Source organism: Hordeum vulgare, chromosome 5H (assembly GCF_904849725.1).
Source record: "Hordeum vulgare subsp. vulgare chromosome 5H, MorexV3_pseudomolecules_assembly, whole genome shotgun sequence".
Lineage (NCBI taxonomy): Eukaryota > Viridiplantae > Streptophyta > Magnoliopsida > Poales > Poaceae > Hordeum > Hordeum vulgare.
Window position 1 is genome coordinate 507,168,233 of NC_058522.1, and position 13,438 is coordinate 507,181,670.

At 49.2% G+C, this 13,438-nt stretch overlaps 1 protein-coding gene across 1 annotated transcript; it reads left to right on the forward strand.

Moving 5' to 3' along the window:
• The first annotated feature begins 410 nt into the window (after positions 1-410).
• Positions 411-2,312, forward strand: LOC123397705 (putrescine hydroxycinnamoyltransferase-like). Its single transcript, XM_045092241.1, has one exon. It carries the CDS (start codon positions 610-612, stop codon positions 1,933-1,935), a length of 1,326 nt encoding a protein of 441 aa, XP_044948176.1. The 5' UTR covers positions 411-609; the 3' UTR covers positions 1,936-2,312.
• Positions 2,313-13,438: the final 11,126 nt, after the last annotated feature.

Here is a 13,438-nt window from a genome sequence, read left to right on the forward strand (position 1 = left end):
ATGTTGAGCTGTACACTAGCTGCACGTACCCGGCCGTATAATTTTATTTACAATAACAAGTGCGAGATGCACGCCCGGGAAGCTAAAGAGCGTGTCAACGTTTTACTCCGGGACCGCGACACTGTGATTTAGCAAAACTGTTAGTCCATCACCAGACCAAAAGATCCAACTGGAAACATACAGATACAGTAAGCTACTGCCGCACAAAGGGACCGCATCCTCTGACCAAATCCATGGCATGCATCCTTCTTCCTACTTCGACTCAACCAATGTCTTCCTCGATCCAACGGACTAGAGTACGTTACGTGTGGACTCAGCCAACGGATGCACCGTCACCACCTACCCCGTCGCCGCGCGCTGTCTATTTATACGCCCCCAGCTCCCCAGTCTTCACCAGAGCAAGTGTGCGCGCTCGCCTCATCGGTCCATCGTCTTCTTCCTCTGCTCTATCAGACTATCACCAGCAACGCTTCTGCTCCATCGTAAGTGCGCTGCCGGTGCATCGCGTGCTCAGTGAGGGCATCAACAACAAGCTAATACATCGAACATACTTCGGAGAGACGAGCGAACTACCTTGCTTCCTAGCTAGCGAGCCGGCCCGCAGTGACCATGGACGTGAAGGTGGTGAGCTCCAAGATCGTCAAGCCGCGGTACGCCGAGGGCGCGCCGCGGCCGGACACCACGGAGCACGTGCCGTCCTCGGTGTTCGACAAGATCACGTACCACATCCAGATGGCCATCATCTACGCCTTCCAGGCGCCGGCGCCCTCCACGGAAGACATCGAGCGCGGCCTCGCCCAAGTGCTGTCCGTGTACCGCCTGTTCGCCGGTCAGGTCCGCGCAGGCCCGGACGGTGCACCGGGTGTGCTGCTCAACGACCACGGCGCGCGGCTCGTCGAGGCGCATGTTGACGGGGCCACACTGGTCGAGTTCGCGCCGCCAAAGCCGTCGCCCGTCGTGCTGCAGCTGCACCCGGACCTCGAGGGCGACGTGCAAGAGGTGGTGCAGGTCCAGCTCACGCGGTTCGCGTGCGGTTCGCTCGCCGTCGGGTTCACGGCCAACCACGCCGTCGCCGACGGCCACGCCACCAGCGACTTCCTCGTCGCGTGGGGTCGCGCCGCGCGAGGGCTGGACATCTCCGGCCCGTCGCTGACGCCGCCGCCGCACAACCACCCCGACCTCTTCCGGCCGCGTGACCCGCCAGTCGTGAACTTCGAGCACCGCGGCGTCGAGTACTACCGGCCTTCGTCCAGCGGCCCCAAGCAGGGCGAGGGCGGGCACCACGGCGCCGACAACGTGATCATACACAAGGCGCACTTCACCAAGGACTTCATCGCCGGGCTGCGCGCCAAGGCATCAGAGGGGCGCGGCCGGCCGTTCAGCCGGTTCGAGACCACGCTCGCGCACCTGTGGCGTACCATGACGCGCGCGCGTGGGCTCAGCCCCGACGAGACCTCCACCATCCGCATCTCCGTAGACGGGCGGCGGCGCCTTTCCGCCCCGCCGGGCTACTTCGGCAACCTGGTCCTCTGGGCGTTCCCGCGCACTACGGTGGGGGACCTGCTTAGCCGGCCGCTGAAGCACGCGGCGCAGACGATCCACGACGCGGTGGCCCGCCTCGACGGCGCATACTTCCAGTCGCTGGTGGACTTTGCGAGCTCCGGCGCCGTGGAGCGGGAGGGGCTGGAGAAGACGGCGGTGCTGAAGGACGTGCTGTGCCCGGACATGGAGGTGGACAGCTGGTTGACGTTCCCGTTCTACGAGCTGGACTTCGGCGCCGGCAGCCCGAGCTACTTCATGCCGTCCTACTTCCCAACGGAGGGGATGCTCTTCCTGGTGCCGTCCTACCTCGGCGACGGCAGCGTCGACGCCTTCGTCCCCGTCTTCCAGCACAACCTCGAGGCCTTCAAGCAGTGCTGCTACGCCATGGACTAAAGATGAACTATTTAAGCTATATGATTATCGAGTAATTAGAACCGGCGAGGCGGCGATGATATACGAGTATATCGCTTACATTTGCGTGCATGCATGCAAAGTACTGGCTCCGTTCCTAAATGAAATATAAGTCTTTTTTAGGGATTACACTAAGAGACTACATATGAAACAAAATGAATAAATCTATGCTCTAAAGTTTGTCTACATAATCAGTATGTAATTTTATAGTGAACATTTAAATAGGCTTATATTTAGGAATGAAACGAGTATACTAGTAGTGGTACTTTATAGCACAGAGTAGTATTCTTCATCTCGGTGTACCGCTTGTATCCCTACATCTACATGCATGTAATGGTGTATATTTTTTGCTTCGTTTTTGGACGGGTTGTTTGTTTATTTTTTATATTTTTTGTGGCGGTGGCTTGCGCAGAAGATTATATATGCACGGGTTTTAGTTCCCTGTTTCTCTCCAGTGAGCACTAGTATGTTTGCTTCTGTTGTCGGATGCTGTAGCGTAGCGATGGGAATCAAATATCGTGACACCTAGTTTGGATATGATATTCAGGCCTAGAATTTGACATTGACATTGATAAACTCATCCTTAATAAATGCCTATTCCCAGCGCTTATGGAGTTGTCCATGGAGTTTAGGAAGGAATGGTGTTGCTCCTCAATGAAAAGAACAATGTTTGATTAGTTTCAATTGCTTATGTTGTGGTAGCTTTGTTTCATGTAATACCTATGAACTTGTTGAACTGGTTAGTTATTTTAATGATGGAAAACAAATGTACCATGTGCTCCATTGATCAGACTTGAACTTCCAATATTATTGTATGCGACTTCAAGTTCCTATGTTATGTGTTGTTGTTGGCTAAGTGTTGCTGATTTATAAGTGTTGGTGATGTATAAGTGATGCTATTGTTGTATTAGAGCATCTACAACCGGACCACTCAAATACGGCCCCTCAAACGCCCACGGACATGTCCGGACGCGTCCACGAACACTAACCGGACGCGGCTTATTTTTTGCCTTCCACATCCGCACCCCTCATATCGATACAAACGCATGCAATGCTACACAAAAACAAGAGATCAACATCTTCCATTGGATCGGATTGCTTCGCCGAACAAAAAAATCATAGTTCATCGGAGTTCATTGGCAAATTCATACTACAAACTACTTAAGCATAACTAAAATATGAACAAAACAGGGAAGGGCGGAGGAAGTCACCATTTCCTCGCCGCCCCCTTCCCCTTCCGGTCGTCCACGCTGTTGTGCCCCTCCTCCGTGTAGCTATCGGTGTGCCGTGGAGCGTCGTCGTCGTCATCATCGGAGCCGAACATTGTGGAGAGGTCGCCGCCGTCCTCGTCGGAGCTGCCCCGCATGCCGTAAAGCCTGCGGAGCAGGCGCTCCTGCTCCTTCGCGTGGCTGGCCGCTTTCGCCTTCACCGCCGCCTCTTTCGCTGCCTCGCGCTCCGATAACTGGATGACCAGTTGGAGCGCCTCGGCATCCTTGCGACGGAGGCGGCGTGCATCCCTCTTCGCCGTCGTCAGTGAGCGACGAAGGACGCTCGCGAGGAGCGCGTCCTCGGGGTCGACCGGTGCGCTCGAGGTCGAATGTCGTGTGACCAGCGCCCCCCTCTCCCTAGCCCGATGCCGCTCGTGATGGGCTGCACGCGCCTCGGATTCTGGCGTCCTCGTGCGCCCCGCGGGCACCAGGACCCTAATTGGGGATCATAGTAATTTCGAAAAATTTCCTACGCCATACAAGGATCTATCTATGGAAAAACCAGCAACGAGCAAAGGGGTAGAGTATCTTCATACCTTTGAAGATCGCTAAGAGGAAGCGTTACTATGAACGTGGTTGATGGAGTCGTACTCGCAGCAATTCAGATCGCGGTGGATTCCGATCTATGTGCCGAATCACGGCATCTTCGCGTTCAACACACGTACAACCCAATGACATCTCCTCCTTCTTGATCCAGCAAGGAGAGAGGAGTAGTTGAGGGAGAGCTCCGGCAGCATGACAGCATGGTGGCGGCGGAACTATGTGGTTCTCCGGCAGGGCTTCGCCAAGCGCTGCGAAGGATGAAGAAGAGGGAGAGAGGGTTGCGCCTTGGGAGAGATTAATTGTGTGTTCCCAAAAGGCCAAAACCTCAATTATATATAGGAGGAGGGAGAGGGAGGGCTGCCTTGGCCCCTCCTCCAAGGAGGAGGGATTCGTCCGAAGCTAGGGAGGATTCCTCCTCCCACAAGGGAGGTGGACTCCCTTGGAAGGACTCTTTTCCCTTTCCTTTTAAGCCTTTTGCCTTATCCCTTTATCCCTATGCGCATGGGCCTTTAGGAAAAGCCTTGGCCAACCCAATAAGGGCTGGTCCACCTCCTCTAACAGCCCATGCACTCCTTTGGTCGTTACACCCCTCCCGGGGGTCCTCCGGCACCCTCCCGACACTCTCGGTATACTACCAATGAGCTCGAAACTTTTCAGGTGACCAAAACAGGACTTTCTATATATCAATCTTTACCTCCGAACCATTCCGGAGCTCCTCGTGATGTCCGGTATCTCATACGGTACTCCGAACAATCTTTGGTAACCACATACCATTCCCTTTACAACTCTAGCATCATCGAACCTTATATTAAGTGTGTAGACCCTACGTGTTCGGGAGACATGAAGACATGACCGAGACATCTCTCCCGCCAATAACCAACAACGGGGTCTGGATATCCATGTTGGTTCCCACATGTTCCACGATGATCTCATCGGATGAACCACGATGTCAAGGATTCAATCAATCCCGTATGCAATTCGCGTGCACACGTTTTCATGTCGAAGCCCCGGGTTGACTTTTGGATCGGTCACGACGGCCTCGTGCGTTGGTATGGTCCATAGCCGAATACAACAGATTCTTTGATGATGGAGCAATCCAGGACCATATCATGCAGCTCTAGCACGAATGAGGTTTGTGGTGATGTTGAGTTGGTTAACCATATTGTTGCTTTTGTAAGATTTGTTTGGACCTACTAATGTCACCTTCATTAAATTGAATGTACCACACTATACTCAACTCAACTGTCTAATGAGGATGGTGCTCTTTTAACTATGGATTTTGATATGGATGAGATCTAAGAGGTTTTCTTTCGTATGAAAGAAAATAAACTTGCTGGCCCTGATGGGTTCCATGCAGAGTTTTATGAGAGATTTTGGGAAGATGTGAAATTAAAGTTTGAGCTATTTGATTCCTTTCATGTATTTTTTGGATATTGGCAGATTAAACCAAGGTATTATTCTTGTGATTGCCAAAGTCCCACATACTGAGATTATTCTGAAACTTATGCCTACATGCTTGTTGAATGTTAGTTACAAGATACTGACCAATATGTTAGCTAATAGACTTGGCCCGGTGATTGATGATTAGATATTTGCAACACAAACTGCTTTCATTAAAGACATATACATATCATGGAAGGGGTGATGCTATTGCATGAAACCATCCATGAAATCGAGTCAAAAAACATAGCATGGGTGTTATTTAGAAGGCTCATGACAAGATGAAGTGACCTTTTCTTCATCAGATTGTGCAGATTAAAGGCTATAATGACAAGTTGTGTGACTGCATGATGAAAATTGTCGGGGGGGGGGGGGCATATAGTTGAATGCTCAAATTGGTCATTATTTCCCTACCTTCAAAGTTGTTTACACAAGGATCCTAGGTCCACATACGTCAATTTGCATCACTATTTGTTAGTACAAATTGCTTATTTATGCAATTTTATACATTATCGCACCATTTTTTATGCCACTTTCCTTTTTAATTTGCATGTTGCAACGAAGGAGGGGAATTACCAAATCATGTATAAAAAAGGATGAAAAAGAAGTAACAACAAAGAAATTATTAACAATTATTATGCCGATCAAGGCAATGTAGGAGCTTTGTCGAAAACATATCATGTGCAGAGGTAGTTGTTATTCAACGCAGCAACATGGAACCTGATCCAACATGCTAGTTTCGGGATGATGCTACCAACGGGCTAGGTACTTAGATTTGCTCTCCTCTTCTTAGCAGCTATGTTTTGTGGTCGTTTGATTGTTTGTGAAGACAACTCTAATATTTATATAAGAAAATTTCTTGAAAATTTCCTAACATTCAGTGGATTTGGTCTTAGCCATTGGATTTTGATTGAATCATTCTCGTCTAGCGGACGCAACTTCCTCTCTAACGTCGCATGTGCCTCCTCCACCGCATCGCCGTACAGACCGCCTATTCATGTTATCCATAATTGACGGATGGTACCGCTTGTCGCTGAATTGCTTCATCCTCCTCGAACCACCACCTTTGATGTGCCTTCACCGCGCAGACCACCCGACTATACCCCTGTCAGGTTCCGTCGCCGGTGATCTCTTCACATCCATCATACCCCGCGAACCCGGGAAGCCACTGACTCGACTCCGTGTGGCTCACAAGGAACCCATGATAGGGAATGCCGTCTTGCGGCCGAGGCTGGGCTAGTCTCCGCGGAAATGGAATGACTCGAAATTGACAAATAAGAAACCGAATAACAAAAGTCATGCATTTGCCTACTTTCCATTCGGTGTTAACAAGAATTCATATATGACACGTTCACATCTAGCTTGGTCAGGGGTCAATACATATATAAGTTGGCGACTTTCTTTTATATATTCTATAAATTTCATGCGCTTGCGTAGAAAATAATCTCTGGAAAAAGAGAAATGCTTGTTTTTTTGGGGAAAGAGAAATGTACTACTCTCTCCGTTTCAATTTTTTTTGTCTTAGGTTATACTCCCTCCGTTCCTAAATATAAGTCTTTTTATAGATTACACTAGTGGACTACATACGGATGTATATAGACATACTTTAGAATATAGATTCATTTATTTTACTCCGTTTGTAGACCACTAGTTAAATCTTTTAAAAGACTTATATTTAGGAACGGAGGGAGTATATACTAAGATATTACTAGATACATTTATATTTAGACAAATCTAAGACAAAATTTTAGAGACGGTGGAAGTACTACCTGTTGGGTATCTATACGGTGTCACGTTGTGGGATGTATTTGTGTGTGACAGTGAGCTCGGCTCAGTCAGGGTTCGCCTGCAATGGAGCGGCGTGGATGCACGCCTCGCTCCTCGTGTTTTACGCTCGCACTCGCCTCTGCAGTTTTGTTGGCTAAAGTTGCGTGGCGGATCACAAATCCGATTCCTGGGTGCTGATCTGAGCTATCGATGGAGACCGAAGGGTCGGGAGTGCGCGACTGCGCGTACGTGTTCGGGTCGCGGAACGCAACGTGATATCGGTGAGTTTCCGCCGCAGAAGCGAGGGTAAAAACGTGGATGAGCGCGACAGCGCTGCCTCCCGTAATCGTTGATGGATGTGATATCCCACCCACACACAGCACGTCCCTTGCGCAGCGTGTAGCGGACGTCCGGCCTCCGCGTCACAGGTGAGTAGGTGACGGACGCGTGCGGGGGCGCCGGAACACGACCCCATCTGTAGGCCGATGGCAACCCTGGCAAATTCTGATCGGAAGTGTTGATCCCTGCATGCACCAGAGGGCCGGCCTTACAATCTCGTACACAATCAAGGCACTCCCAGATTTTTCTTTCTTTCAAAATCCGTTGAATGAGTAGGTTTGATGGATCCTTCTCCTGTTTCACCAACTAAATGGGTGGGTGTAAGATTAACAAAGGTTAAACCTCTGCCAGGATCACATCATGCTGGTAATCTATTCACAAGAAGCCGATGCTTGTAACATCGGCTCCGATAAGCTGCTAACAGAGAGGGCTAATTCTGCCTCTATATCTATGCATGGCTCCCCCGTTGCGCCCCGGCCGGGATGATGTAACTTTCAAGTGTTGTACCTAAATATAAATCTTTCTAGAAGTTTCATTAATGGACTACATACGGATGTATATAGACATAATTTAAAGTATAGATTTACTCATTTTACTTTGTATGTAGATCCTTGATGAAATCTCTTAAAAAACTTATATTTAGAAACGGACGGAGTATATGTTTGATTTCAAAACAACGTGAATGTACATGACTGTGTGCGTGCGGGTCATCCATATTATCAAAATGACCCTATACCTCAACTCAAATAATTTTCCCTATGTACTAACCAAAAAGTATCACGGCGCGTACGTGCCATCTTCCCATTAATCCCACAACCCCTACTGAATTTCATTGTGTACACCCTTCGCAAACACAGCATTAATCCTTTCTGTCGGAATATAGCATTTCCCTAAGGATATACTCCCAGTAAGTTGTCGCGTTCTGCAGACGTCAATGTATGTGCAGCTGTACACTGCACGTACTCATAGAATATACTGTAGTTTACAGTAACAAAGTGGGACGATGTAAACACCGCAACTGACCTTGTCGATGTGTTAGTCGGTGACCACGACACTGTCCGATTGATTAATTGCCGTGTCAATGTGTCCCACGAAAAAAAAAACTACTGCGCCGCACAATGGGACCCCGTCCCCATGACACGATTAGTTTTTTTTTTTGAGATAATCGTGCACTTTATTGATCAAGCAACCATAATGTCATTACAAATTGTCAGCCGGATAAAATCCGGGGACACACCACGCCACACTGAACTAACAGAAGAAGCACACGATCTAGCTAAGAGATGAGCAGCCACATTGGAGTCACGGAAGACATGCTTGAAGACGCACGACTCAAAGGACAAGGCCACTGTCTTGATGTCGGTCACTACAGGTCCAAGTACAGATCGATCCGACGCCTGGTAGGTCAGCCGCTGGATCACCGAAGCACAATCGGAGCTGATAATGACCTTGGAGAAGCCCTCTGCTCGCGCAAAGACGATGGCGTGAAGAACAGCACGTGCCTCCGCCAGTTCGGGATTGGTGACCTCCTGAAAGAGCTCCCGACTAGCCGCCAGGAACGAGCCAAGGTGGTCTCGGATCACCACTCCAACACCCATGTGTCGAGTAGGAGCAAACACTGCCGCGTCCACATTAACCAGCACGGTTCCTTCCGACGGTGGTATCCATTTATGAGATGAAGAGGACACACACCTTTGGACTGAATCATTGTTGTATAGGTGAAGCAGAATCATATTAAGGTAAGCTTTAACCTTCAAAGCGACGACACTAGGATGGGCTAGAGCGCCACCCTCCCGAGCTGAATTCCTGGCATCCCAAATGTGCCACATAGTCACCATAACTGTTGTGGCTTCGATGTTGGAGCATCTACTCAGGAAATCCATCACCCAAGTTCTAGGAGAGAAGAACACACTTCGCCGAAGTTGAACTGGGAAGTCGGCCTTGACCTAGGTCCAAACCTCGTCAGCAAATTGACAGAAAAGGAGCGAGTGTTCTATTGTCTCATGTTGGTTACAGAAAATACAGGAGGTCCTGGCTGGAATTTTCCTCTTCTGTAACTGATGGCCACACGACAAGCAGTCGTGGGCAAATCTCCATAGAGTGACCTTCATCTTCCCCGGTGCTTTGTGTGACGCCCTCGGCTTAATCGTACGCTAATCATACACGCAAATGCGTACGATCAAACCCAAGGACTCACAGGAAGATACCACAACACAACTCTAGACACAAATAAAAAAACATCAGCTTCATATTACAAGCCAGGGGCCTCGAGGGCTAGAATACGAAAGCTCGATAAACACACGAGTCAGCGGAAGCAACAAATATCTGAGTACAGACATAAAACATGGGGTGCCTTAGAGAAGGCTAGCACAAAAGATACAACGATCGAATGAGGCGAGACCTCCTGCCTGGGAACCTCCTAACTACTCCTGATCATCAGCGGCCTCCACGTAGTAGCAGGCACCGTCGGGGTAGCAGTCGTCGGCGGCGGGGACCTCCATCTCCTGGGCTCCATCATCTGGTCGCAGCAAACGGATCAAGGGGACAAGGGGGGAGCAAAGCTGTAATGCCCCAAGTGTAGGGTTTTCCCTTTTTGTAACCTTACATGTGGGACCACCTTGACTTTGCCATGAGAGTTGCTATGCACGTATGATTTCATGTGTCACCCTCTATTTTTTCATTAGCATGCATGCATCCATGCCATCTCATTCCTTGGCTTACCTTTGATTCTATGTCATGTTATGTTTGTTTGTCATGATCATGTGGGCATATGTGCTTACTAGGAGTTAGTGCTTGTGGTGTTATGATTGCATGTGACCTTGCTAGGGTTTTGTTGTGGTATTGCATTAGCTTGTGATGCATGTGTGTTGGTGGTATGTGGGTAGGAGTGAGTGCTAAAAATTCCTTCTTCCCAAAAATGATTCTAAAATGTCTGGTGGTTAGATAAAAATGTGTTTATGAGGAGGTGCAACTTTTCTGGTTTGTTCTTTGATTTTAGAGGCGCAAATAAACTCATAACAGTAGGTTAATTACTGTTTTGCATTTATTTCAAACATCTCCAAATATTACTTTCCTATTTCTCCCTATTGGGCCATAATTCCTTATGACCAGGGGATTTTTCCTTTTAAGTTTATACCCACCAGGTTATTCGTTTTTTTTTCTTTTCCTTCTTTGTGTTTCTTTTATTTGGGAGAGGCTGCTGGGGCCTTTCTTATAGTGGCCGCCAGTGGGCTTCCGTCCACTTGCTGGCCCATGTATCTCCCTCCAGCGAGAGCCCAGGCAAGCGACCCCCTCCTTCCTGACGGCGCTACCTCTCCTCCCCCGCTTTTCTTCTTTCCGGCAGCGCCAGAGAGAGAGAGGGGTGTAGACGCCGTGAGCAGCACGTCGAGGACCCCCTATAAGATGCGTTGGCGTCCGTGCCCGTAGCCTAGGGTTCCTCTTCTCCCCTCAGCCGCTGCCGCCACCTCTCCCAACCCCATCTCCATCTCTTCCTTTCCTCCCAGGTGAGCTTCCTGTACCTAGCAGAGAGTGCAGAGAGAAGAAAGTCGCCGGCGTCTACCCGCGGGCGTCGTCGGGCGGCACGGCCACCATGTCCGGGGGCTTGGGGCGACTCCCCGTGTCCCATTCCCGGCGTTAGGACCCCGAGGAGCGACCCCCCCCGTCGAGCTCGTCCTCGTCAACGGGGCGAACCGGGCGAACTCCTTCCCTGCTTCGGTCTACGTCGGAGGAGCTTCTTCGGCGTCTTCTTCCCCGGATCGGCGCTCCTCGTCCCCGTTCGGCGCCCCATCTTCTCCCAAGGTGAGGCCGCGTCCTCCCCCTTCCTTCCTCCGCCGCGGATCGGCTCGGTCCCGTCGTGCGCGTGCTTCCTCTGTTCGTTAGCAGCAGCATGGTAGAGGAGCAGTAGTAGCGGCTGTTCTGTGCCGAGCTCGTGCGTGCGTTGTCGAGTGGAGAGGCGAGGCGTAGTGGTGTAGCAGGGTGTTGGTAGCAGATCGACGTGTATCCTAGCAGCGTAGCAGGGTCAGCAGGGTGGCGCGCCAGAGCTCTCTGTCGCCGGCGCAGTCTTAGCAGCGGTGGCGGCAGGGAACGCCGATGCAGTTACGGGCAGCCAAGGGGAGGCCTTTTCCCGTGCTCAGGGCAGGAATGGAGCCCCTGAGATTCCCGCGGCCCCCGCCGATAGCTTCCCCTGCCGGTGGTGGCCGGGAGTGGCGCCGCCAGCTCCCTCGGGTCCGGCCGCCGGCGGAGTTCTTCTCGTGAGTGGAGTGGGTTTTCTATTTTACCTTCTTGTCTTAGCCAGTCTTCGATCCGTAGCCCGATGGTAGAGTTGCTCTGTCTTATGCTTGCGCCTGTAGGAGGGCGTGGGTTCGAGTCCCCCCCCCCTCGGCGCCTTTTGTTCTTTTGTTTTGTTTTATTCCTGCAGGTAACTTACCTTGCCATTTTCTCTTCTCTTGTCAACAACTAGTGCAGCAGCGCAGTGGGGTGTTGCTGTTGCTGGACACCAGGGGTCTGAGTTCGAATCCCAGCAGCCCCTATTTCTATTTTTGCTTTATTTTCTTTTCCTGCCTATTTATTTTCTGTTTTCCTAACTCCTATACAAAGTGGCTTGTTAGTTTTGTTAATTCTACTGTTAACTAACTCTTTTACACAGTGGTGTTGTATTTTTGTTCCTGCTAATATAGTTAGGGTAGATTTAGTTATGTGTGTGTTTTGCACACTAAGAGGTGATATATGATCTTGCTATACTTGTGATGTCTATGGTGGGTGCACCTTAGTGAAGTGGAGTTAACCTTGATAAGTGGATGATGTTAGATGCCTTGACAATTGTGTGTGTTGTGCTTTGAGGTGATAAGAGGCACTAGCTACTCTTGTATCGCCCCAACTTTTGAACTTTGGTGTGGGCTAAGTGATCTTGTATTTTTATTTGTTTGCATTGATTTAGTGGGGTGTGGGTGCCTCCCCCTCATCACATGTTTTGGTGTGGAGTGATGTTCTAGTTGGCCAACTAAGATAGCATGTGAAGGTGGAGCTTACTAGATAAGCTAGAGTAGAATGTTGTGGGGGTTGCTCCTTGAGTATGACATGATTACTAGGGTGAGCCTAGTAATGCATGTGAAGGTGTGCACCATCACATGCCCATATGTGGGGGGTGCATACTCTCTTGATAGCCTAGGTTTCCATTGTGATGTGCTTGATCTAATAATATTGTGATATGGGTGTGGGTGTTGTTGATGTGCATGACACAAACATGGGGTTCAAACCCCCATGTCACTTTGTCATTGTGCACATGAAACCCTCCTATGTAATTGTCATCTTAGAAGAATACCTTATGGGTTTGCATTTACATTTTGTTGAAAGTTTGGGCCTTGTTTCCAATGTATAGATGGAGCCCAAGGGCATGGATTTTTGTGTGTGTTAGTAGTAGGGGTTGTGCTCAACACCATAGTGGTGTCAAACACCTGTTGGTGACATGTGTGTGCAAACTATGCCTAGACAAAGTGGGCATGTGGCTGGAGAATTCCAGATTTTTGAACTCTGAAAATTTCACTAAGTCTGGAATGCTGGAAACATTTTCTTCCCCTGTAAATAAGGATGTACTGGTCATTCTGTTGAGAACTGGACTTAGTTCAGTGCTAGAGTTTTGAACCTGGTATGTGTTTGAAGCTTGCTGTCAATTTTCAAGTAATTTGGAGTCCAGTAGCCTGTGTTTTGATTGCTGTCAAAAAGCTTCAGAACAGAAAACAGAATCTCAGGTGCAGGAATTTTCACTAAGTCCCTGAGAACTGATGGTTTTGGGAAAGTTTGTGGCCTTGTATCTTCTAGAGTTTAATTCCTTTTGCTGTGATTCTTGCTGGGGCTTGTAGTGTTCTTGGTTGGCAATAGCCACATATATTATTTGTCTTATTTGAAGACCTGTAGCTATGTTGCATGTTGCTCACAAACAGCTAAGATGCAAAAACTGGCAGATTGCGTAGTTTTGCCATTTTGTTCAAAGTTTGTGCTTAATTGTTGTTGTGGTGTTCTACCTTGCTCCATTTCATTCATGTTGGGTTAATATATGTCTTGGCAACCTGGGAACACCAGAGTTGTGCCAATTGAGTGTGTGGGGTTGAATCTTTCACGTAGGGCTTCAT